The sequence below is a fragment of the Papio anubis genome, chromosome 13 (assembly GCF_008728515.1).
Source record: "Papio anubis isolate 15944 chromosome 13, Panubis1.0, whole genome shotgun sequence".
NCBI lineage: Eukaryota > Metazoa > Chordata > Mammalia > Primates > Cercopithecidae > Papio > Papio anubis.
The window spans coordinates 47,750,916-47,778,471 of NC_044988.1; the positions used below are offsets into that span (position 1 = coordinate 47,750,916).

Sequence of the window (27,556 nt, forward strand, 5' to 3'; positions counted from 1 at the left end):
CAATCAGATACAAATTTGAAGTCCAGCTTCTGATCTTACTATCTGCGTGATCATAGACTAATTTACTAGGTTCTTTTAGCTTCAATTTTTTCATCAGTACAAACAGAGGTAACAATATGTAATTTTAATGAAAGCCAATATTGGCACTGAGCACTGACATGGTGCCTCAGCCTCCTGAGTAGCTGGGATTACAGGTGTGCACCACCACGCCTGTAAGGCACTGTGCTATGTAAGCATATGTCAGGCACTGTGCTATGTGAGCATTTCACATATGTTACCACCTTTAATCCTTGTGTGAACCTATGTGAGATGATATTGTTACAACTTTATAGAGGACGAAAATGAGGTTATGAGAGATTTAGTATTGTTGATTCTGATCATTCAACAGATTTTTATTGAGCATCTACTAATGCTAGACATCATGATAAAATAACAGAAATGCAACTATGAGTACAGGATGCAGTGGGAACATACAGAAGAAGTGAAACACTGTAATTCAGCTTTGGAGAGGTAGACAAGGCTCTAAGATCCAGCTCTAGGGTCACTCTCTCTCTCAGGAACTCAGGTAAGTCCGTCAGCAAAACTCCCAGGGGAATTAATATTCATTTTCTTCTCTTGGAATCTGTTTCCTTCTTCTTTCTTTTGTCTTATGTTAAATGTCATGACCATATAGCCAATTATTTTTCAGAACTTCTCACTAGCAGAGACCACGTATTACTCATCTTTAGTTTCTTTATATTATGTTGCTCAGTATGACTGCCACATGCATGGATGGAGCAACGAGTCAATAAATCTCTCTGTCGGCTATTTTTGTCTCTTGATGCCCAAACCCTCCCTAAAGCACATAAATTGTTCATCTTAAATATCTTTTTTAATCTTTTAATATATTTGTGCCATGTTCTCATTTCCTTCAGGCTGTGAAACAGAGCCTGTTGACGTGAACTAAATTTTATTGTATTCTAGGCTAGAAATAAGTTGGAATTTGGGTTCTGCTGCCATCTACTCCTTATTTACCATGGCTTAGGATTAATTGGATAATCTTCAGTCATATTTCTAATTAGTTCAACTCTCTCTATTATTAATATGCTTATCTAGTTGTTAACCCTAAAATACTAGTCTTTCCAAAACTTGAGTACAAGGTTTAAAAGTATATTAAAAATTTGAAAGATTTGAAACCTTGTCCTTGGCTTTTTTCTTTTTAAGTCAAATTAAAAATAAGCAAAGTAGAATTCAGGAAGCCTTTTTGAGATTGAGTGTCTTATGACACTTCATATAATTGTTTTAAAAATGTTAAAAATCAAATTCAAATGTGAAAGGCAATTAGTAATTATACATTGGCTAACTGGCATACTTCCAAGGAAATATCAAGTGACGAAAGGGGTGATTTTTTTTTAATGTTGTAGCTACTTTAATTGTAAAGATCCTTAATAAAAAAATTTAAAGCATCAAGTACTTTCCAGATTTGAACATAATTTTACCCAAATTTTAGCACATTCATGGTTGCCAAAGACTCCCTTGGAACAATCCTAATAAGGGCTGCTTGCCAAAGTCAGGAAAATCCACCCAGGCCCTAAAATTACTGTAATAAACCCCACCTGTCCTCTCTATTGCCTCTTTGGTTAGACTGCCCTGAGGAGCCCAAATCAAGAAGGAACAAAGTGTTTTTGCTGTGGACTGACTGCTTATGATCCAAGAGAACACTTAAGAATCTGAGAAATCTAGGGAGAATGGCAAGTAGTGATCTGTGTGGTTAATAGAACAACAAGGCCAAGACAAATTCAGAGACCTTGGGAATATTTTGAACCTCTCTACAAAGCTAATTGCAAATTAGTACCTTTGAAAGGGACCACGGAGAAATTATCAGCTGAATCTCCTTATTTTGTTTTATTTTATTTTATTGAAACATAAAATATGACCAGCATCAGGGCAGGATGTGACTTGCCCAAAGTCTCTCAACTAGCAAGTGGCAAAGCCAGAAACCCTCAAACCTGGATCTTCTGGCTCCAAGTCCAGTGCTCTTTAATCTGAATGAAGTGAGAATGCTTTTTATGTGTGTTTTTAAGAACCTTTAAACAAAAAATTTAAAGTACTTTATTTGGATTATTTATTCATTTTTGTTCATCTCTTTTTATTTGGATTATTCATTTTCGTTCGTCTCTTTCACCATTACTAAGTGCACTTCTGTCCCTGTGCTAAATTTCCCTCCCTTGTGGCCAGTTGATCACAGGAACATTCCATTTACTTAAAAGTGGTTATATTATTTAAAAAAAAAAAAAAAAAGTGGAAAACTTCACCAACAATGCAACATTCTAAAAACATAATGCTCATCATTTCCACTCCTGTAGAAATGCCAAGTGCAAATCCACTGCACCTGCACATTGTAGTGATCTCAGGGTGGCCAAGAGCTGGTGGCTGGCTAGTCCTGTGTGAGCATGGGTTTACAAATGCGCTTGAGTACCAGTTTAGTTTCTTTGCCATTGGCATTACAAGTGATTTAAGTAACAGATATTTCAGAGAAAAGGGCAGGGGTGGGTTGGGGAGGGAAGCTTGAGAAGAAGCAGCCAAAGTCACACTCAAATGAAAGAATATACCCAGTGTTTTGTTTTCCCAAGTCTTTGACTATACTTCATACTGTCCTCTCTGTCCCAAGGGTTCTCATGGTGGGGGAGGATTTCTGTCTCCTCTAGACTCCTGAGGGTGGCTGTCAACTTCTGAGGCAGAAATCTCAGTATTAGTGTTGATTGACAGAAAGATTTATTAATTTGTTAACGCACCCATCCATGCGATTGTCTTTTATTGAGCCGCATGATATAATGTTTGTTCAGCAGTTTCCACTCTTGGCTTTTTTATTTGACCCAAGTTAGGGATGAAAGGATTTGTTTTTCAAATAGGGTAAGAAGGATTTGCTTTGCTTGGGTAAAAATACAATTTGGCTTGTTAAGGAGGCAAAGACACACTTAGTGGTGAAGCAAGTTCAGCTCTCCTGGCACCTGTCTTTTCCTTCCTGAAGGTGTGCCTTGGGACAGGCATGTGCCTCAATTATTGAAGGGGTGGGTGCTTAGGAGGAGGCAGGATCATCTTGTCAGGTTAGAGGAGCACTGGGTCTCCTCCTCATGCATGGGCTTCTATTTTTTAATCTGGATATTTTTATGCTCACTTAAAACATGCTCTCTTAGGCAGTGGGTAGGTAGAATGGTTTTGTCAAGGCTATTTGGGTTTAGCCTCCCATTTTCCCAGTAGTAGTCTCCAAGTTTCTCCCTATAATTCAAAGTATGGTTTTTTAGTTTTCTCCCAGATGAGTTTCTTGGCTCTAAAGCAGAAGTTGCAACTAGCAACACTCCAGCCAGATGCAGCCTACGGATAACTTCTGTTCTGCACCCATCGTGGGGTTTTGTAAAAATTTGAATTAGTTGCCAGTATTTCAATATAATTAAATTATATTTATATGATTTATTTATAAATTAAATGTATTTCCAATAAAAATCTGAATTCAAAACAGATTTTTAATCCTTTAAAAATCAGATCTGCTGCATTTGGTCTGTACTCCAATACAGCAAGCATCTGACAGAGCTGAAATGACACTGCTGCCTGGAGATGCTGCATACTCTTTGAGGCCTCTTTCACTCACTGCACAGCCTGGACCTGTAGCTATCTGCTTTTCTGATGCTTCCCCAAAGGCTGTGTAGGCCAGGTATTTCTAAGGGGAAGAAGAAAGAACTATTGTCATCATCATGGTAATGATAAGAATAGAAAAACAATCCTCATATATTAAGCTCAAACCATGCCAGACACTCCCAAGTACTTAACATGCTGTTTAAACCTCAAAGGACGCCATCTACAGCCCAAAAAGTCTAGTTTTCTCGCCCAAGGTCATATAACTTGTGAGTGACTGAGTTAGGAGTTGAACTCAGATCTGTCTGACCCTATAGCCTGTGCTTTTTATTTTACTGTACTGATTCTTAGAATTATACTTACCTCTTAGACAACCCTCCCTGAATTTTAAGGCCCTGAGAACCTATGACTGAATACCAAGAATCGGGGTCTCTGCTGGCCACTGGTTTTTGGTTTTCTATGAGAAACAGTAGGAAAGAGAAGGTCTGGTTATCACTGGTGGGGCTTCTGCTTTGGTCTCCTCTAGCTCAGGATCAGCTCTGGGTGCTAAGGCACACAGCCATTCTCCTGGGTAAAAGGGACTCTTTGGAAATTTTTTAAAATCTAAAGATACAAAAATATAAACTCTTAGCCTGTACCTATGGTTGTTTCAAAAGCAAAAGAATAGATTTCTTATTCTTGGAACCATACATCTCATTTATGTTATCTTTCTTTCTTCCTATTGATTCCAACCCCCACATCGTCTTTAAAGCCTACTGCTTTTCAAATCCAGAGTATTATTAGTTTCCTATTGGTTTCCTTCAGCATTATTCTCCTTCACTTGTGTTTCTTTTCTTTCTGATTTCTCAAAACCTTAAACTAACTCTTTTGGTTTTCTCCATCTCCTTTTAAAAACTCTGGGAATACATTTCCTAGCAAAGTTTCCTTCTATATACTCAGCTCCAGGGTAGGACAATAAGTGCCCTTCCTGGTGAAATACATGTACTCTATTTTAGAATTCTTTGGTTACAAGCAATAGAAATTGAAACCTAATTGAAACAAATAGAAATAGAAACCTAAGCTCAAAAGGATGAATCATTGAAAGGATAAAGATTAATGACAAGAACATCAGCTATATATTTAGCAAAATATATATTGGGCAACTAGAACCAAACAGAAAGCTGAAAGGCCAGGCCTCAAGAAGCACAGGTGCCAGGGTAGCTTTGAGGTCCTCAGTTACAGGTGTGCATGGATCTGGCAAAACATAACTTAGTTCTAATCATATTCTGATTCTTTCTGTCTCCAACCAGTTTTCAAATTCCCAGGGAAGAGAATCTGGCCTAGTCTAAGTGTCTCTATTATTGAATTAATTAGCCATGGCCAGGGGATGGAGTGACTAACACAGTCATGGCCACTGGGGATTTCCTAGGGATGCTATAAGTGAATATGGGCATAATGCCAGGTCTGTAATTATTTTTGTGTATTTATTTCTAAATTAGGGATTTGGTCTATATGAAAGTTGATTTTATTAAGTATGTAGCATATATTATACATTATATATAAGGTATAGTATAATGTAGCACCTATATAAACATTTATATATTATATTATACATTAAATATACATTATAATATATTTTATATATAAGATGTAATGTAGCATATATACATTTCCATATACATTATATACTTAATGTATATTGAAGTACATAGCTTCTGATGTATGGTAAAATAATTTGACAGAAGGTTCTTAGAACTTTTAAAAATCTGAAATTTGTATTGGTTAGAGATTCAGTCTGAGAAACATATCTTTTCCTATAACAGGAAATAATTTATTAAGGCAGTAGTTTTGTAAATCACATTAAAGTTTTACCATCTTCATGATTGTCAGCAATTGTAGCAGGACAATGTAGTACAGGCTTCTGCATAAGAAATGTCTTCCTAGTTAGTGAATGGATGTGATTTCACTACTGCCTACTGCCTATGAGAAGGTAGTCATACCTTGAGTCATTCTTCTGCTCCCTGTACAGTGAATTGCATCTTTTATGCTTTTGTGGGTGTATCTGTTCGGCTGGGAGTGCTCAGAAGTTAATAGTGATAGACAAGCCATGGAAAACTTCTGTCTTGGTTCATACTAAAATCTTTTTGCACTAGGACAAAATGAACCTTCTCCTGAAAACATGAGCCTCCTCTCTTCTTTAGCCAAATGTTCACCAGGGTTCAAACAATTTCTTAATGGATTCCAGCAAGATTTTGTGGAGCTATAAGAAATACGTTTCTGGTTTGCAGCCTAGAGGAATGTGTCTCGCACAGTACCAGCACTGGAATCAGGACCCACCTGGATTCAAGCCCCAGACTGGGTTTCTAATCTGGTTCTGATTTTGGGGGGACTTGGCAGCCTGCCTTTATTGTTCCAGGGTATTGCTGCCATCCTTTAATTCAGAGCTCGCATCTCACCTCCTCCATCAACCGTTCCCCGGCTGATGAGGAATCAGCCCCATCTGTACCCCAAACCTAGTCTATAAGATCCTTTTATTCTCCCTCTCGAACAAATCTGTCAGACGCAGGCACTTCTCAGTTGTGCATACTGATGAAGGAATGTATTTCTATAGGTAATCTATGCTATCTAGTCTAAGGAGACTTTTTCTTCCCTGTGGAAAGGTATCTGACACATGGAGTTAAGCAGGTCAGACAGGGAGAACTGGCAACACTGGAATGCCCACTGAAGGGACTGTGTGTTTGGGTCGGTGAATTTTCTCTGAATTTTTGATACTTACTTTCTAAATACTCCCATTTTTCTTTCTTAGATCAATAGGGCAACTTCTGAGAGGAAAAAAAAATGTGGTAAATATTTTTACATAAAATGAGAGCTAAGTTTCTCACTTTTGAAGAACATCAGAAAATAATATTTTAAAACACCGATTAACATCCACTTACTTTTGTTCTTCTTCAACTCCTACGGTTGGATTTGTTGTAACCATTGTAATTATTAATAGTAGTGGTAGGTGTCCCATGATTAAACTCTCAGAGCTTTCTATTCCTTTGTTGAATCCTTCTAACAACTCTTGGAGGTATGATTGATACCATTTTACAGGTGAAGAAACCAAGGTCTGGAGAGATGAGGTGACATGGACAAAGTCATGCAGCTAATAAACAGCAGAACTTAGATTAGATTTAGATCCATCTGTCTCCAAAGCTGTATGCTGTGCTATGCTATGCTAGGCTGTGCTGTGCTGTGCTGTGCTGTGCTATGCTGTGCTGTGCTGTGCTATACTGTGCTATGTAGTATGGTTGGGTCCATATATGTCTTGTTCAGTAGAACAGCGAGTGCAAACACATGGAGTTTTGTCCACATCTAGTTAGAAAGAGTCCATAGGACCAGCTGGTATTTAGGGCAGAGGCATCATTCCATACCTCCTCAACAACCAACCATTTAGCAGATATTTACTTTTATTTGTTTCTGTAATGACATGGCTCTGTGTATTCCTTGTGTTAATTACTTCTGTGTCTGTTGCTTTTCTGCCTGCTATTCTTATTATAGTAAAACGTAACATAGATTTTACCATTTTAACCCTTTTTAAGTTATAGTTCAGGGACATTCAGTACATTCATGTTGTTGTGCCATCTCCGGGACTTTTTCATCTTCCCAAACTGACACTCTATGCCTATTAACCAATAACTCCCTGTTAGAAATACCAAAATTGTTAGAAATAGATAATTGGTTCCACAAAGAAAAGTCAGCATGGAGACAAAAGATCTCTCAGCAAGGCAATCTTCACTTTCTGCAGAAAGGGTGCTCAGTCGCAGATGGAACAATGGCGAGAGCACACCTGAACAAAGGCAAAGCAGACATATTTATCCCTTACGCATTTGGGTCGTCCTCACTGCTGTGTCCTGCATCCATTGGCTGAACCTGGACCTCATATTCTTAAACTGACACCCAATTTGCTAATAGCCTAAAACTTTCCTAAATAGGTAAGTGCAAGGAAGAACAAAGAAGTTGCTTACAAAATGTTTAAGGAAGCGATAACATTTCCAAATAAGGAAGGGGCATAGGCTGTGAGCTGGAACATGCCTGTGAGCCTGTCCAACAGTTACATAGGATAGGGCTTAACAGAGTTATTAGCACAAAGCAAGGAGGCTTGAGGAAAGTTGGTCTTTAAAAGAAACTATTATTTCTAACACTAATGATTTATTTTTTAACAAGAAGGAAAACTTTGAAGAGAAAATTTTACTCTCTACACTCCCCATCTTCCCCTCTTTCTAATCCCCAGTAATCACCGTTCTATTTTCTTTCTTTATGAATTCGACTATTTGGGGTGCCTCATATAATGAAATCATGTAATATTTGTCCTTTTTTGTCTGGCTTATTTTACTTAACCTAAGGTCTTCACAGTTCTTCTGTGTCATAGCATGTGTCATAATTTCATTCCTTTTTAGAGCTGAATATTTTGTTGTATGAATATACAACATTTTATCCATTTGGCATCTATGGACACTTGAGTTCTTTCCCCCTTTTGGCTATTGTGAATTATGCTGCTGTGAACATAAGCACACAAGTGTATGCTCAAGTCCTCGTTTGCAATTCTTTTAGGTAGACAGGCACAGAAGTAGCATTACTGAATCACGTGGTAAATTGCATGTTTAATTTTTTTAGGAACCGCCATGCTGTTTTCTACAGCGGCTGCACCATTTTACATTCCCACCAGTTCTGCCTCCTACTCACGCCTACTCTTAGTTTGTGAAGCCCTCTAAAGCACAGCTGCTGCAACTTTTGAGTCTTTTACCCTTTAACAACTAGGACAATACCATTCCCATAAAGAGTGTTGATTAAAAGACATGCTCATTGTAATGGAGATCATGATACTAAAATTACTTCAGCTTCTCCAGGAGATTTACAAATGTTCGGACATGGAACTCCTCTCACTTGTATTCTTCCCTACCTTTTTTCCCTCTTCTGCTCCCAAGCTCGGAAAATAACCATGAAAATAGTGAGATGCCTCTCTGCAGGAAAGAAATAAAAGTGTAACTGTGCCTCTTTGCATACCAATGGGGTATTTCAGAGAGTGGCAACCCGTTTATCTATGCAGTTGTTGATTTATGATCGCCAGTACATGTTTGGCAGGCTGAATCCACATCTGCAATTTAAATGACTGCTTACAAAATGAACCTTTTTTCCCTAATATCCAATTAGGCCCAAGGGTGGGCATTGTAGATGAAAAAGCAGTTATGTCAAAAACAGTTCTGATCCCAATTGCGAAAGAAGTTATCACTGGTGGAACTATCAGAAAAAGTCTTGGTTCAGGAATACAACCTTGACAGTCTACACATTTTAAGGCAACAGCATGTTTGTACTCAGCAATGGGTTCTGCACTCCACCTTGGGAAAGAAGAATAGAAAAGACAGCCTGCTTTTGGTGTAGGCCCAGAGACAGCATCAGGCCTCAGATGAGTTTCCCACTCAATTCTTCCTATATCTCTGACTTTGTACTTGCATCATCCCTGGTACTGTAATCTTGAACACTTTTGGTGCTAACGCTGCCAATTTTCCTGATTTTGTGGAATTTTTTGAGGTTCACAAATAGAAACAAGTATACAAATATTCCATTCACATGCTTTCCAAATGTTTTTATTTTAGCTTTGACTGAAAGGGGTCAGAGCTGAGTGTAAAGGTGCTTTGATATTGGAACGCACTCTCCTTGCCTCACACTTGACCCAGGTTGGGTGGCGGAAGTAGGGGTAGGTGCTATTTGTGTGAACTGTGTGTTCAAGTCAGCATGCTCTGGAATTGATAGCGTGTCCTTCTGGGTTTTCTACTCCTTTCTGACACTGCGTGGTACAAACCAAAAGTTCACACTGGGGTCATGACTGCTGGCTTTTGGCAGGGCTTGGCGAGAAGGTCTCTGCAGGGTTAGGCCGCCCAGATGCGAGCTGTTTGGGCTGAGTTCAGTTTGTTTCCATTCACTCCCTCTCCCTCCTCCCTTCTCCTGAGTCATGCCAACTGCTACTGGAGATGTTTTTCCTCTGTTTAAGGTAATAACCGAGTCAATGCTGAAGCCAAGCTATAGGCAAGCATTGAAAATAAATTTTCAAGGCGGTTGTTTTCATGTTATTAGAAAACGCCTTGGAATCTTTTTGAAAGTTTTTGTTTCCTGAGAAACTGCCCTTTGGGAATATCTTTGTTTTTTGAGTGCCTTTAGCTTGGTGCTGAGAAATAAACTTAGGAAATATGATTGAGATGTAGTGGGCTAGGTTTTTAAACAAAATGCTCCAAACATTCCCTCAAAAACCATTTCTCTAAACAGAGTGCTCGCATGAGTAGCTGATTAGTACATGTGGTGCTGCCCGACCTCTTGAGGATACACACTGTTCACTTGAAAGTCCTCTGGTATATTAGGTGACCTAGTGTAGTAGGAATGACATTTTTTAAAGAGACTAAATCCCAATTCTATCATTTTCTAGATAGGTGATACAGGTAGTTGCTTTGGTTTTGTCACTTGTTCAGTTGCAGAGTTTGTTTTACAGCCTTCACGAACCTGACAGGACTTGATCCACACACCGTACTTCAGAAACACCACAATTCCTTCCCTTCCACTGTTTATGTATTTATTGCCTCTTCTCGGCCTCAAGTTTGGTAAGTGAGAACCATCCACTGCTACAGTCTATAATTTCCTAATGTAATTTCCCACTCTTCAGAATAATTGTGGCTGACAGTATTTATTTTCTCCCTTCCTGCCAACTGAGATACAACCTCCATTCACTTGCCCTAAGACAGAAGGTTTTGTGGCCTCCAGCTGTGAAGACCAGATCTCACTGAGACAAACAACTGCTCTTATCTTAGGGAAAAAGGCAAATAAACCAGCCAACAATGAGCAATCCATGTAAGCCTTGCTCTTAGCACACTCATTAAAAAGAATTTTGAAGTTGAGGTTGGAAATCATCTGACAACTCAATGCCCAAATGTTCTGGGGAGCATGCTCATAAAAATTCTCCTAGTAACAAATGTGTTCATCTCCCCTTTGATTTGTATCCCAGCCTGTGATTCTCTGGAACATGCCTGCACCTACAGAAGATAGTTGAACTTTCAATTGTAAAATTTTAATGTTGAAAAACAGCCCGAAGACTCAGTCAACACTCTGCCAAGAATCCACTTGAAACAACCCTTGAAAACCATAAAATTCATGGTCAAATATGTTTTTCTATCGAATGTGGCATTTGATAGACCCAGTTTGTAGAATATGGGGACTTTTCAATTTAGAGTCACATAGATGTATTGAAAAGAATGCATTGCGTATTTTAAAAATATAAACCACTTATTGCAAATTACATGCTTTTTACACATAATACATGCAGAAGAAATGCAACGTGATGCAATCTAGCCAAATTTGATTGTGGGATGAACCATAAAAATTGGAAATCCCTTTTCTTCTTTTCCCATGGTCCACCGTGAAGCGGTAAGGTTAGGGTAGAGAAGCAGGTAATTTGGGTACTTTTAGGGGAATTTGAAGATAGCATGTACACTTCCTGTGTGAAGGTAATTCTTTTTAACTAGTGTGGGACAACTGACTAAACACCAATAACCATTATAAAACTGTAGTGTTTAAAAAATTTCTAAACTTAAATATTCCAGTTACTACACAATTTAATTTCACTCTCTAATTAGACATACGCTGTGTGTTGAATTCTGTCAGATTTGGAATTTATAGTTTCAGCTGGATTTAAAGTAGGACTATAGCAGGAAAGAAAAAGAATTCATTTCTATGCATGTGAGTGGGGGGTTAGTGGAATCTTAATCTTTCTGAATGGGAAAATGTATGCAGTTATTTCTTTTCATCTCAGCGCCTTTGAGTGAATTTGCTTTTGTCTAAAATGAAAGGAGAAACAGCTCATTTTTCCATTGTCATAATAGTACAGTGATTCAGCAAAATGTAACTGATTATCCTGAACCCACAAGGCTAGAGTTAGAAAGGGTAGCCAAATTGCTGTCAGCTGTTTTCCAGCTCAGTCCCATCACTACATCCAGCAGCTCACCTTTCATCTGGCTCAGGAAATTTGGGGATCATTAAAAATCAGCCAGCTCACTTTTCTCTTAGAATTTTGTGACTCCTATTTGATTGGTTCATTATTAATTCTGATGAATAAGAATTTAAATTCCCAACTTCCAGAAGACTACTTTTCTTTTTAAAAAGATTGTAACTGATTTGCTTTTGGCTTATTCATTTAGATTCAGGAATTCTTCTCCATTAAAATAAATAAATTTTGAATATCACATATATTAAGATGGGTTGCTGAATGCCCACTTCCTTTCGTTATATTCAACTGGTGTATCGCTACATTCATATGGGCAGGAACACCAAAGGAGAAAACCGGACCCCAGGCTCTTGTCCCAGTCCCTGAAAATATGTCTTTCCCAGCACCTTAGGTTTTAGAAGAATGGCTGTAAGAAATCTCTATTTTGTGTTGACAAATATATTTAATGATAGTTACTTGATTGTATGTATTTGAAAGTGGTTCCTGAATTAACTCTGGATCAGTAATCCTAGAGTTGGAGAGCTAAGGAAGGATGTTTTCAGAATCCTAAGCATTTCTCTTTAATTTGAGTACAACGCAGAGGAGATGATTTGCTACTCCACAGCAATTTCCGAAAACTAGTTTTCATTTCTAACAGGACCCTACCAGAGGTCATTTCCCAAACAGCCAACCACACTTGCTGGTATTTCACGGCTAAGTTAGCAGGGTAGAGGGAAGTTAAAAAAAAAAAAAAAATTATCCGATGGAACTCCGTCTGCTCTAACCTCTAAAGGAGAGTATATTTCTTCAATGGAATTTGAGTTGTGATCTTACTTCCTATATGCTGTTGTCAAATCCAAAGGGGCTGAAATAGATCTGAGCTTTTGCAAACTTGACCCTGTCTCTAGAGCTGTGGGCCTTTGAGTCTACAGGTTCCCCGATCCCTAAGACACCCTTTATCACTTCAGACGCATTTCACATATATAATGAGAAAATACCTCCTATTTGCACAATGACTACATATCCCCCCCAAAATAATCAGCACACGTGGTCTGATAATTGTGGAGACTATGAAATAGAAGAGTTGAAAATAGAGTTGTCCCAGAAATTCCAGGATATGTGGTCAGAGTTGTTATGTGCTAGGCAAGGAACTGGATCTTTTTATATAAGCTATCACCTCAAATCCTTAGACCAAGTATATAAAATAGGTCGGATTATATAACTCACAAGAGAACTGAACTCATACTGAGAGTGATATATTCAAGCCATCACATCCAGGTTGAGTTGTTGGTTGCACCACAATGTCATGCTTCCTCTTTTGTGGTTTAGGGTTCCACAACACATAGATTCTTGGTATAAATAATGATGTTCCAGGCTAAGAAGTGGCCAGGGAAGTGAATATGTGGATCAAAACCTGAAATGCAGCACTATGGTCTTGTTGGTCTTAAGTGTGACATTTCCAGAGGGGGAAATACACCTTTAGCAATTATAAAGTTTATGATAGAACTGGGGGTCACGTCATGGCTCCATTTGTTCTGTGACAGAGTAAAAATTATATTTTTTTTAACAGAAGAAATTTACTATCCCATCCAAATATTTTGTGCTGTGGCTTTTTCCTCTGGGAAAGAGTCTTAGATTAACAACCTTTAGTTTCTCAAGCTGATCTGAAAATTCACTGCCTTGTGCATGCATTCGAGATACTTTTGAGGGACAGAAGTTTAGAGTTACTTTACAGATGATGCTTTTCCTTAAACTCTGCTTTTGATCAATTCTCTCCAGGCTCTACCCTAAAGAGACCCAATGTAGACAGACAGAAATGGCAGTAGAGAACCAGGAAGGAAAAAGGGTTATATTATTAATACATCAGTAGAGGATGTCTTTAACAGACTTTGAAAGCAGGATATTGATAGCACTGTCAAAGAAGTTTCCAATTAATACAAAGTCATAAGTTTTGAGAGGTAACCAGGTAAGAGCCAAAGAATGACACAAGCCCTCCTAACTTGGGAATCTGAGATGCATGAACAATTGTGATGGGAGGAGAATTGTTTGGGGACATAGATAAATCCCTCTTCACCTTTCCTTTTCCATCCTCTCTAACCTTGACACACAATTGCAGCCAGCACACTATTGCTGTTGGAATATTGACTTCAGATAACATTTCCAGACATGTAAATAAGAGTTTAATTGTGTGTAGAATTTTGTTTAAATTATGGACCATATCTGGAATTTAAAACTCTTTAAATATAAATTTCCAGAAAAATTTTCAGAGGTACACGTGTGAGTGAGTTCCAGGCATCATAGTAGAATAGCTACTTTGTAGTGACTTACTGAACAGACACATTCCAGTAAGATCCACATTTGTACCAGGGCAGAATACCAGCTGCTATCCTGTCTTCTCAACAAAGGACTCTTGTATTTAAACAAAAACTATGTACTGTATGCCCAGTAGCAGAAGGGAGTCTGAGCAGTGATGTCAAAGTATACCATGATGTCACCACAATTCACAAAGAATTACAGTTAATGCCATGTGAATTGAGGCCAAATTCAACACTTTCCCTCTTGGGTACTTCACAGTCTGAGAGACAGAAGCAAGGCCAGAGGTCAGGCCTTTGTATAATTTTGTTTCGCATTCTCCAGACACCCTAATTTTGGAAGCAGGGGAGGGAGAAGACAGCCTGCTAAAGAAAAGTCCCTGACCATCTGCTGAGAATGAATTGTAGTGTCTGTATGCACGAATGTCTATACTAGGATAGTTCTTAGGATTTCTGCTGAAGACTACTAAATAAACAAATTTCACAAAAACAATACGCAAAAAAATCCAGATGTGTTTAGCAATAAATTCATACAAGAAGTTGTCCAAGACCTTGAAGTAAATAAGACGAGCACAAAATAAATCAGACGGGGAGCACCTGAGAGTTTTAATAAACGTTAGAAATCAGACTGACTTATTCTCTTTTTCCCTTTCAGAGTGTTTATCCAGTCATTAGATGGTTTAGATCCTTGACCTCAGGAAAGGCAATATAAGAAAAAATTATTTAAGATGTTTGCAATCTTAGTTCAAACAATAAAGGACAGAAATAGGACCCTTAAAAATTAGCACCTGGCAAAAGTTTATTCCTATGAAACCAGGTCCTCCTCTATAATTTAACCACAGAGGCTGCCAAAGTTCCTACCCTTTGGTGGAGGTGGGAGTGTGTAGGTTGGATGTAGAAAGAGTGTGGCTTTGCCCCAGCCAGACCACCAGCCAAAGGGCCAGAGCTCACAAAAGGTAAAGGGAAGAGCCAGGCCAGGGGGTTGCCCAAGCTGAAGTCTATTAGGAAGTGCCAGGAATCAGGAACTCAGGAGATCAAGTACAAAGTGAATCTACAGATCCAGAGTTGGTGTCAGAGTCAGGGCATGAAGCCCGGGGCACTGTGCCTAGCAGGAAAGAAGTCAGAGGGAGATGCACTTGGAAATAATGAGCATTTATGCCCCAAGGCAATTCTGGAGTAGTGGGTAAAGGACCAGAGACATAGCAGGCAAGGTGACAAGTGGAAATTAAACTCTCAGATTACAATGTTATAAAATGATTTGTCCTTAGAGATCTTTTTCTTTTGGAGAGTGTTCTTTTGGTCTTTGGAACCAGTGGAAGAGAGTTTAAATGGTAGCAGCTGTTATGTTTTAGCTTGAGACAAAGAGGAAAATTCTTTGTAATCACAATGTATCCCTGTCACCTGTGGTGTTGCCTATAGGCTGAATCCATTCATTCATTGAACACGTATATTTTAGTTGCTTGCTGTATGCCAGGCACTTTTCTGGGTGGACAATGAACAGGGCATCCAAATATCCCTGACCTAGTAGGAGACAGAAAATAAATAATATGCTTAATAAATATCCATGGAACAGAATAGAGAACCCAGAAATAAGACCGCACACCTACAACTATCTGATCTTTGACAAAAGCAATGGGGAAAGGATTCCTTATTCAATAAATGGTTCTGGGATAACTGTCTAGCCATATGCAGAAAATTGAAACTAGATCGCTTCCTTACACCATATGCAAAAATTAATTCAAGATGGATTAAAGACTTAAATGTAAAACCTAAAACTATAAAAATCCTGGAAGACAATGTAGGCAATACCATTCTGGACATAGGAACTGGCAAAGATTTCATGATGAAGACGCCAAAAACAACAGAAGCAAAAATTGACAAATGGGATCTAATGAAGCTAACGAACTTCTACACAGCAAAAAAAACTATCATCAGAGTGAACAGACAACCTACAGAATCGAAGAAAATATTTGCAAACTATGCATCTGACAAAGGTCTAACATCCAGCATCTATAAGAAATTAAACAAATTTATAAGAAAAAAACGCCATTGAAAGGTAGGTAAAGAATGTGAATAGACACTTCTCAAAAGAAGACATTTATGTGACCAAAGAGCATATGGAAAAAAAGCTCAACATCACTAATCATTAGAGAAATGCAAACCAAAACCACAATGAGATACCATTTCTCACCAGTCAGAATGACTATTCTTAAAAAGTCAAAAAATAACAGATGCTGGCAAGGTTGTGGAAAAAAAGAAACACTTATACACTGTTGGTAGGAGTGTAAATTAGTTCAAGCATTGTGAAAGACAGCGTGGCGGTTCCTCAAAGACCTAAGGACAGATATTATTTGACCCAGTAATCCCATTCCTGAGTATATACCCAAAGGAATATAAATTGTTCTATTATAAACACACATGCACATGTATGTTCATTGCAGCACTGTTCACAATACCAAAGACCTGGAACCAACCCAAATGCCCATCGATGATAGACTGGATAAAGAAAATGTGCTAAAGAAACACCATGGAATATTATGTAACCACAAAAAAGAATGGGATTATGCCCTTTGCAGGGACGTGGATGGAGCTGGAGGCCATTATCCTTAGCAAACTGACACAGGAACAAAAACAAACAAATTAAAAAAACCAAATACTGCATGTTATCACTTATAAGTGGGGGCTAAATGATAAGAACATATGAAGACAGAAGGGGAAACAACAGACAGTGGTGCCTACTTAAGGGTGAAGGGTGAGAGGAGGCAGAAGATCAGGAAAAAAACTATTGGGTACTAGGCTTAGTACCTGTGCAATGAAATAATCTGTACGATATAGCCCCATGACACACATATACCTATGTAACAAAGCTGCACATCCTGCACATGTACCCCTGAACTTAAAAGTTAAAAAATAAATATTATGACTGAGGAGAACAGCTTGAAATGGTCTGATCAAAGTAGATCTTATTGAGAAGGTACTGATTTTCTCAAAGACTTCAAAGAGTCAGACAACTGCCGTAGAAGTGCCTGAGGAAGAGTGTTACAGCCAGAGGTAGCAACTCAGGGCTGTCCTGAGATGAGAAAGTGTCTGTTGTGTTTGAAGGGCAGCAAAGAGACTGAGCCAGAGGGAGTGAGGTCAGAGAGGTCGTTCACATAGATGCTATGCAGGACGATGTGGGCTGTTGTAAGGGTCTGGTGAACCTGCAAGGAAATTTGCTAGTCCTGGCTAAGACTGCTAAACCCCAGGAGAGAGAATGCCAGGTGTGGGGAGGATCTGCATCCTCCTTCTGCGTGTGTTTTCATTGCCATCTAAACCTCAAGGGGAACATGGTATGTCATAGACTAGAGAGAAGCTCATTGATGACACAGTGCTATTTAGCCTAGACTTCAACTCTGGTGACAACAAATCCTAGTAATGCGATTTGTGGCAAGTTGTGTAATCTGTTTCAGTTTTATTTTTGTGAAATAGACACGATTGTAGCTAATTTTCAAGATTATTACAAGAATTATATGAGAAGTTATGTATCTAAAAATAGCAAGTTTTCACAAACACTAGTTCACATTTCCTTCTGTAAGCAGGTTTCCCTCCTGTCTTTCTCCTCCTCCATGCCCCTTTGACCTTTAGTTATACTGATCTTACTCCCTGTCTACTCTCACCTGTTTTGAGGAAATAATCTGATTAAACCCCCTCACCCTAGATTGAGACCGTGCCTACCACCTATCTGTATTCCCAACAGCACCATAACAGCCAGCTTAATGCCTTATGCTCAGTTGATTTGGTCTAATTTAAGTATAATCAGCAACTTCATGTGTTACTCCTCCCAAGGGTACTAGAACAACAGACAAAGGACTACACCAGTGTTTCCCAACTTTTTAACACAAAGGAGCCCTTTATTATTTTTTTTCCTATGGGCCTTGTGTTTTGGAAGTTTCCATCTACTCAAAACACTGCATGTATTAAGTAATAATTTGTTTTCCCATTTTATAGCTAAAAAACCTGAGTTTGCAATTAAAAAATAAATACAGTAAAGGTCAAGATTCAGCTTGTTTGTGTAATGAGATGATTGGTGTTTTGGTGACCTTATGTAGTTTTACTGCAAGTAAATATATTTCCATTAGGCTTTTGGAAATAGTAAACATAGCTCATGGAGCACTGTTAGCACCTTTGTGAATTACTGGGGATTCTGTTTTCTCATATTGGAAATTTTAGTTGTAAACAACAACAACAAAAAAACCAAGTGTGTAAAAGAGGAAATTTTGGTACCCATAACAAACCATGAGAGAGGTATGTATGCCTGTCTGTGTGGCAGGGGGAGGGGTAGGAGGTATGGACCACAGGTGGTGTTGGGGCTTAGCACCTTCCCATTCACTTGCTATGCGTGCTTCTAAGTCACAGATCACAGATGACACCATCTCTTCATCCCTGTGCATAAGTGTAACTCTAGAGGTAGTGATCTTGATTAGAATATTCAAACTTGTTATTACTGCTCACTATTGCCATATAAATACTGCATAGTTTGCGTTTTCATAGTTAATGGGCATCCTACTATAATTTATAGTCAAAAAATCTCAAGGTGGAATTTTGGTTTTGTTATTAAGCAGCTATGTGACCTTGGGGAAATTACCTTCTCTGAACCTCAGTGTTATAATCTGTTTGGTGTTTTGGTGACCTTATGAAGTTTTATTTCAGGTATTAGAGCTACCTCTTTGAAACTGCTTGTATTTATTTGCTCAGATGTTATTGAGACATTTATTTGCTCAGATGTTGTTGGGACATTGTTATATGACATTGTCTTTCAGAAAACTCACAAGTAATGTGTATTATTTCAGTACTTTAATTATGGTGCTCCTGAGCTGGTATTTGATTTATTCATTTATTACACAAATACGTATTGTCTACTATAAAGAACACATTATTGCATACATTTTCTAAAAGATTCAGTAGATTCTCTGACTCTTACAACTGCTCATGTGTTCCTATGTTCTAGGAAGCTCAAATCCAGATGTGACCTCCCCCCACCACATCTAGCAACTGTACAGGACAGCATAGTGTGCATTATGTGTAGTTCTCTCATTTCTAGATTTATCTTTCTTACCTTTGCCTTTCTTTTTGCTCCATTCACTCATTTGTTTTTAAAATTTTATTGTTATATATATGCTATAAATCTTTTTATTATTTAATGAAAGGTTAAGCATAAGCAAATTAATGAATAGCTAAATCTTTTGAGGATGAGGTTAGAAATGCGCTCCCTCCCCTATATATTAAAATAGTAAATAATCTATGTAAATCATACTGTTACCCATAAAGTTCTATCTGAATGAAGTAAATATAAATAAGTGCAGCTATGATCAGATTTGCACAGTTTAGTTTTCCATATTTGTCTTTCCCAGTGCTGAAAATAGAAGGCTTTAAAAGTTTCTTACCTCATGGTGTTGGATCAAGAAAAGCTTGACATCACTGGCTCAGTATTTGATGCTAGATTGAGGTCCTTATGGGAAACCATTTGAAATGAAGCCAGTGTGAACCCATCCTAAGAATGTCAGTCTGAGGCATGATATCTGCTTATGGATTATATTTATTTATGTTCTCCAAATTATTAGCATGGTGATCTTTCTTTCTCCTGTGGCTACTAATGAAGGCATTTTATTATACATATTTCAGTGTCTAGAGAATTTCAGTCTTGCATACTGCCTGTTCTCTTGCTATTAGCTCTGTAAAGTGAAGGAAGAAACCCCTACTGCAAGCCTGATGCCTAAAATATGCACAACATGCTAAGTCTCTGAGCCAACTTGGATTGGATGCTATGATCCTAGTTTGTTTGTTTGTTTGTTTGTTTTTGGCAGTGGGGAGGCGGTTGGGTCGGTGGGCAGTTCTCTCCCTCCCTTTAGTAAATCTGAAAGAAGAATAAAGAAAAATCAGCAGTGTTAAGTGTGTTTACTCAACTCAGACATAAGACAAGGGGCTGTATATCTTTGTACACATATATGTACATAAGAGAGGGTACAAAAAACATACATTTAAGATATGAAAGGGGAACTTGATAACCCACTAGTGGTGTCTAAACAATGAAAACACTATTAATTTGGTAAGTTTTGGGGTGCTATTTTGCCTTTCTTTAAATTTTTCTAGGATCTTCTCACTTTTTTGTTACCTGAGATTAAAATATTGCAAAATAAGCAACACTGTGCAATGATTTTGGGTGAGGATGAGGTCAGACCACTGCATCCAGCTGACACCTCATAGCGGAGTACTAATAAGCTATATTAGATCAAAATATTCAGTTTTCCACTGTTTGCAAAAAAATTTCATGCAGTTGCCAAAGTTATGAGTGGTCATTATCTCACTTAAATGTTTTGTCCAGAATGGGGTGGGTCTGGGAACTCAGTGACCTAAACATTGCCTTTCATGACACTTCTCTAATAATTAACATAGGTGCACTTGGGAAATAGTCTCTGAAAAATAATAGCCCTTTACAGCAATTCTTGTTCATGCATCAGGACAGAGGTTTAGGTAGCCTCTTGCTGTCATTTATGGTATGTCTGTTTCTTTGTGTACACAGTTAAAAACACATGTACATATACATACCTACACACATGCATGCGCACATTTTTGCAGACTCGTATGTCAATGGCTGCAGTCTAAGGTCGCCTATCTGCAAACTACAGTGGAGCTATTAGCAAACCATTATGTGTTTCATTGATTCAGCAGCATATATTGTGCATCTCAAATGTCTGATACTGGGCTGAGCAGCAGAAATATCAAGATTAGTAAAACACAGGTTCTCAGGTAGCCCAGGATGTTGTGTAGAGATAGACGTGTTAATAGAGTAAACTCAATATAAGTTATATAACCATTTGAACTGGGTATACATGAAGAAACAAAACAAAATAATAGTGGCTTAGACACGTAAAAAATTTATTCTCTCACAAAAAAAGATGTAATCAGTCCAAGTGTGGTTCAGGAAACAGGATCTTTCTCTCTTTCTGCTCTGCCATTCTGAGTACAAGGCTTCCATTCTCAAGATTGTCTCATTTCCAAGATGGCTGCTGGAGCCAGCAGGAAGGTAGGAAGGCAGAGGGCGGAAAAGGCATTCCCCAGCTAAGTCAGCTTCTTTTAAGTAGCCTTCCCAGAAGCCTCACACAACACTTCCACTTTTATTTCAGTAATTATGATTTGGTCTCATGACGAATGAGAAATGTATTCTTTTAACCGCATATAATGCTAACCAAGATAAAATTGGGCTCCAGTACAAGAAAAATAAGAGAAGATGAATATTGGATGACAACCAGAAACCTCTGCCACATGGAGGTATGAAGAAACGACTATGGAAACATACAGCAATAAGGCAGTTACCTCTGGAATCTGGACAGGCTTTCTTGAGGAGACACCTAGTTTGGGATTTGAAGGATGAATAGGAGTTTGCCAAATAAAGACTAGGGAAAGAGTATCCTAGACAAAAAATAATAGCACGTGCACAGAGGGCCAATTAAGCCCATTTTTGTATTTCTATTTATTTTTCTCTCTGTTATTAATAGTAGGTCTTAAAGTAACAACTAATTTTAATTAATCTAACAGTTATTCAAAATCAACAGATTAAGATATGTCAAGTACGATTATCCTGATATCTCTGCAAACAATTTTCCACTTGGACCAAAGTAAGAACATTTTATCTGATATCAAGTATTCCACATTTTTAAAATAATTGAGTTAGAAGATTTTGGCATATTGAAGCGGAATCGATAACAGAGAAAAGGAAGAAAAAAAAAACAATTGTGTCAGGGAGATATTTGTCTTTTAAATTCTGAAGCTAAACAAAGCCCATTTAAAACTGACTTGGTTCATATCCTGGGGTCCATAAACCCACACTAAGAGTGCTAAGTCAGGCGTCTAGCCAAGTTAGTCTTAAAGTATGTCACCTCCTATTTAGCTATTTCTAATATTACTGTTACTTTGGATCTGTGAAGCTGAATTGTTCGTTACTGAAAATGGTTTTGGAACCATAAGAAATCTTTAGACTTAGGGAGAGATTTTCATGATTATCTCCTTTGGCTCCATTAGAGGTATCAGAGTCCATTAAAAATTTTCCAGAGAAACTTAAATCCTTTGAGAAACCTGAAATTCCTATAGTTTAAGGAGTAAATCCAGTTAGATTTGGGATGCCTGAGAGTGGAAATTCCTGTGCCCACTGCCCGTGCTGTCCTTCGGCACAGCCAAGGATCTTGTCAGATTAAGTCCTCTTTAATCCCAGCAACCACAACAACAGTAGAGTCAATAATGCTTTGAATGTTGCCTAAATTAAAACTGCCGTGCTTTCTCAAAGAATTTGGTCCCTCTAAGGCAATTAGGTTATCAGTTTTCTGATTTTTTTTTTTTTTTTTTTTTTTTGGCCAACTTTGGTTTTTGCTTCCTCTCCAATTAGCTAGTATCCAGCCATTTCTAAAGGACACGGTGAACCTCATGTGACACCTCTCTTCCGTTGTTAACTCTGACTTCACATCTCAGCTCAAAAAAGTCTCTTCCTAAGGGAAATCTTCTCTTGCCTCCCTAACCAAATGGAGTTATCCACATTTTATGCTCTCAGAGTGCCATGTATCTGTGTTTTATAGCTTTTATCATGATTGTCATTTTACACTTTTTGCGTGTGATGATTTGAGCACTATCTCCCTCTGCCACTAGACTGTACAGTCTCATGAGAGTGTACCCATAGATGCTGAAATTCACCATTGAATGTTGCTGCTAGCACAGTGCCTGGCCCATAGCAGGTCCTCAATAAATGCTGCCTAAACAGTTAAATGAATTCTTTTATAAAGTACTTCTGTAATCCCATTTCACACTGTACTAAGAACATAAGAGTGAATACAGAAGTGATCAGCTCATGGGCGGGCCCATCTACAGATATGAATTTTGAAAATAATTTTACTGCAGTTACGTAGAAATACACCAAAGAACTCTTAAGCCAGCACATGCTTGGCACTGCAGGGATGAAATTCGGTTGCTTTCTGAAGTGGCCTCACTGCAGCCTCTGAATAGATTGAAGTGAACTGCTCCTCAGCTATGGTAAACTCACAGGGATAGAGCCCATCTGCCTTTGTCCCTGACTTTAGAACTCAGCATCATGTTTTCCTGACATCTTTGCACTTAAAAAAATGTACAGTTATCGAAGGAGTTGTTGCTTTTCATCTATTTTTAAAAGATGTTCATTTGCTATTAATGAAAAAATACACATTACCACATTTAAAAAATAGAGTACATATATAACACAATGTTAAATAATTATGTTTTTAAACCTTTGCCTAAACATGTGTTTGCAATTATTAATAAAAGGAATAAAAAAGAAAAGCCTCAAGCCTCTGGTCATATTAACAACCAGATTTTTGAAAGGCAAGACGAACTGTGGGGACTTTATGAAGAGAAGCCATAAGTCTCTTTAGTTGTCACTACCATTATCATTTTATTTTGTCAAACAGAGTAATTGAAATAGTTTGGGAATGGAATAAATCTTTCTATATTTGATCTAACTAGAACTATAAGCCATACAACCTGGCATAGTTTGGATTTGAATTTCTAAAACTCAGATATTGGAAAGTAAAGAGGAAAGACACAAATGGCATTGCCCACATACCTTGTAAAAGCCTGTGATGTTGTTAAGCCTGATTTGGACCAGGCGTAAATGTTTCACTAGAAGTCTTTAGAACTTGACTGCTTATTAACTAAGTGACCTTGGGTAAGATTCATGGCCTCAACTATAGAATGGAGATATCTTACTTGCATGGCTCTTTTGAGAATAAATGAGATATTTGTGCTGTGCCTGGTACAGGACAGGATAAGGCAAATGACAGGGTCTTAGTGGTGTTCATCCCTGCTGCCCGTCATGCAACCCTCCTCTTCCTCACGCACACACACACTAAGTTTGTATCTGTTTGCTGACTGTCTTCTCTTTTTTAAGCTGGAGTGCTAGCTAGAAAAGGAAGTATTTTCATTATCACTCAGCAAATATTTTTTGAGGGCCTACAGTTGACTAAGCACTGTTCTCATTGCTTGGAATACATTAATTAACCCAAGATACAAATCACCCACCCTTATGCAGCTTACATTCTAAGGAACCATGTGGAACATGGAGATCATTTATAAAATGTTTCCTGCTACCATTACCTCTTGGTTGTAGTTTTTGTCATTTGGGTGAATCGTAATTCTTAACATAGGAGTTATTCTTGAATTAGGCCCTAAAACATCAATAATTCAGGATCTTCTTGTTTCTCTTACTTTCTTCCCATCATTCCCTACCCTGCTCCCTATTCTCTCTCATTCTCTTTCTTTTACCCTTCTTTCTATTTGTATATCTGAACTTTGAAAACATCTTTACCCATGCTACCTTTTTTTCTTTCCTAGCTTGATTCAAATTCCGGTTGAATTCAGTCCCCTTCATGGGAAGTATGTTTTAGGCCCCTCAGGGATGAAGGGAGGGTTTTTTTGTGGTGATTGGCCTCATAGTGGATTCTGCCATCGGTAGGTGCTTGGTTGAATTACACATCTCTCTTTCTTGTTAGATCGTGGGCTGCGATCACCAGCTGGGAAGCACCGTCAAGGAAGATAACTGTGGGGTCTGCAACGGAGATGGGTCCACCTGCCGGCTGGTCCGAGGGCAGTATAAATCCCAGCTCTCCGCAACCAAATGTAAGACACACAGAGATGGGTGACCTTTGGACTTGTTCATTTATCCTCCCCTGGCTTAGGTCTGGCCCCACTAAACAGCCAGGGAACAACACATCCACCAAAATGATGATGAACCTGAAAATGTAGAAGGCCTCATGCTCTGGCATGTGAATTAGCTTAGGTGGACAAGTCAGGTTACCAGCTGCAGTTCCAAAGAGGAAACCTGTCCTTCTGAGGCACATCAGGAGTGAGTCAGACATGGGGCTACAAATACTCTCTGTGCAAACATGAGCTTTGCTGTCCAACATGAGGACAGACTGTATCCCAGCTCCTGCATGATGTGTAGTGTGCTATGCCTGGTAGAAGATAGCAGGGAGAGTGGGAAGATAACACAAATTCACTCCTGTCACTGTGAAGTCACATGGCCTTCATTTACAAGGTGGCCTTTGGTCAGTACTAAAACAAGTTCTTTCAGAATTAATGTAGGGCAGTGATTATGTGAAGTTTTGGTTTTTGGGTTTTTGGGTTTTGTGTGTGTGTGTGTTTTGTTTTTTGTTTTGTTTTTTTTTTTTTGAGACCAGGTCTCTCATGCTGTCACCCAGGCTAGAGTGCAATGGGGCGATCGCAGCTCACTGCAACCTTCACTTCCCGCATTCAAGCGATTCTCCTGCCTCAACCTTGCAAGTAGCTGGGATTACAGGCACATGCCACCACACCCGGCTAATTTTTGTATTTTTAGTACAGACAGGGTTTCATCATGTTGGCCAGGCTGGTCTTGAACTCCTGACCTCAAGCGATCCACCCGTCTCAGCCTCCCAAAGTGAGAGATTGCAGGCACAAGCCACGGCACCCAGGCTATATGAAGTTTTTTATTGACGTTTGTGTCCTGATACCTCAATACTAGCAAAAAATAAAAATAAAAAAGTATGCTTATTATACATGTACTTGCTGAGAACTTCATACAGTCATCCTCTGTAATTGTTATAACAACCTTATGAGCAAAGTACTATTAATCCCCATGTTATGGATGAGATAACTGAAGCTTAGCCAGATTATGGGACTTGCACAGAGTCACACAGTTGTAATGGAGCCAAGATTGGAGCTCAGAGTCTGATTCCAGAGCCTAAGCACTTACTTGTTCCTCTGCACTGGTCACAGCCCTGCCGATAGTCTCTGTGGTGGGACATTTGCAAAGCAGATAGATGGATCAAGGGAAGGTGCCCCAGATGTCTACCCAGTCAGGTCCTGCTAGGATAGATGGTACAAGTTCTCATGGTACCTAAGCCAAAAACGGAGTCATTAATCTGAGACATTTTATGATACACAGTCCTCTGTGACAAGCACTGTTCTAGGCACTGCAGCAGATACAGATAGAAATAAGACAGCCCTTGTATTAAGGACATGCATTTTTAGAATTATTTTGGCATTGCTTGGCATATTGTCTCCAGATTTTGCTACTATGCAGAATCCTTCAATAGATCCCTGATTGAATATTTCTTTCCACATGTTTCTCTGGCTTGGGAAATGAGAATGAATATCTTCACTGAATGTGTTTTGTTATCTTTACTTGTTGACTAGCTGGAGGAAAACAATTGACATATGGGGAGTTTGTTGCTTTAAATGGACTTACAGGTCAAGGAAGAAAGGCAGATGCAGTTATTCTGGTATGCAGTGGAGAAATATTCTCAGAAGTCCTGAAATGGCAGCTAGCCAAAGGATTAGCCTCGAGGTAAAAAGAGGGGGCAGAAAGAAAGAACGGGGACTTCTACACACATGAAAAATTGGAGATACCAGTTTAGGGAACTCTGTACATTCTAACTCCGTTGGAAGCAGTGGAAAATGTAATTCTGCAAAAATAAATAAAATAAAATAGATTTAAAATATTCTGGCATATAGAATAAAGAATGAGATAACTTAGACATTGATATAATACATTTAGGCAAGATTTTTCTTTGGTCATGTCTGTTGGTAGCTTCTTCTATAAGATGAAAAATTTCTAAAGTTAGAAGATGGAAACCAGAAATGGATAGAGGCATAATTCTCTTGTAAATCATGGTTGGATATTAGGAAAGAGTTATATTTAAAAGATCACTCTTAAGAACTCTTCAAGGAGTGCTAGAAGAATTAAAATCTCTCTAATTATTTCTGTCTTGTATCTGAATCAGTTTTCATTATCTAGGAATCTAGGAATTACTGTTAGGTACAAAAGGGAATGTCATGCATGTGTGCAGTAATGGCTGTATAGTGTCCTGGGAGCATGTTTTTAATGGTAAAGATGCTTCTTTATTCTCATGCCCATACCTTCTTGTTCTCATAGAGGAGCTAGACTACTATACTGGGATAGACATTCCTCTTACCGTACTGTTAGGGAAGGATGGGTAACCTCTGGGGCCTGAATCACAAAACAAAGATGGAGAAGCTCCGAGGGAACAAACTGAAGCAAATTGAGAGCCCTATATAATCTCCAAGTCTACAAATAAATACCTCAATGAAAAGTGCCCTATTCAAGACCAACAGTGGGTGAATTATATAATACACAACCTGATGATTATACATAACGGCAAAATGCAATTGATTCGTTTACCTTAGCACTGATGATGCCTAATGACAAAATGATTGATATCAATAAAGCCCAGCGTATGCATGCATCTCACCACAATCTATAGCAGATGCTGAACAAACTGCCTCACTTATGTTTTCTCCACCCTAGAAGAATCTTCCATCTTATATTTACGGACTGTGAGGCGACCCACTGGCAGGGAATATGAGGCTGCTCTGCAGGGCCCCGTGGAGCGGCCAGGTGAGCAGTTCTCCATGCCTGGAGGAGTCCTGCCAGATCTCTCCCCTGCCTTCTGCCAAAAGGCACCGTCAGCTCGCCACATGCTCTCTTCAAACTTCTGGCACTCAGATTCCCCACATTGAACTCATTTTCTTTCTGAACTTATATCCAAGTTTTTTTTTTCCCCCGTATGTTATCAAGCCTCAGAGGAAC

At 38.6% G+C, this 27,556-nt stretch overlaps 1 protein-coding gene across 3 annotated transcripts in view; it reads left to right on the top strand.

Moving 5' to 3' along the window:
* The window catches only part of ADAMTSL1 (ADAMTS like 1), a 952,161-nt gene that overhangs the window by 654,068 nt on the left and 270,537 nt on the right, over window positions 1–27,556 (top strand). For all 3 annotated transcript variants that reach the window (XM_021927825.2, XM_021927824.2, XM_021927826.2), the window contains one exon: window positions 24,459–24,585. In XM_021927825.2, coding sequence (XP_021783517.2) covers window positions 24,459–24,585 — 127 coding nt within the window. The remainder of the gene's footprint in view (window positions 1–24,458; window positions 24,586–27,556) is intronic.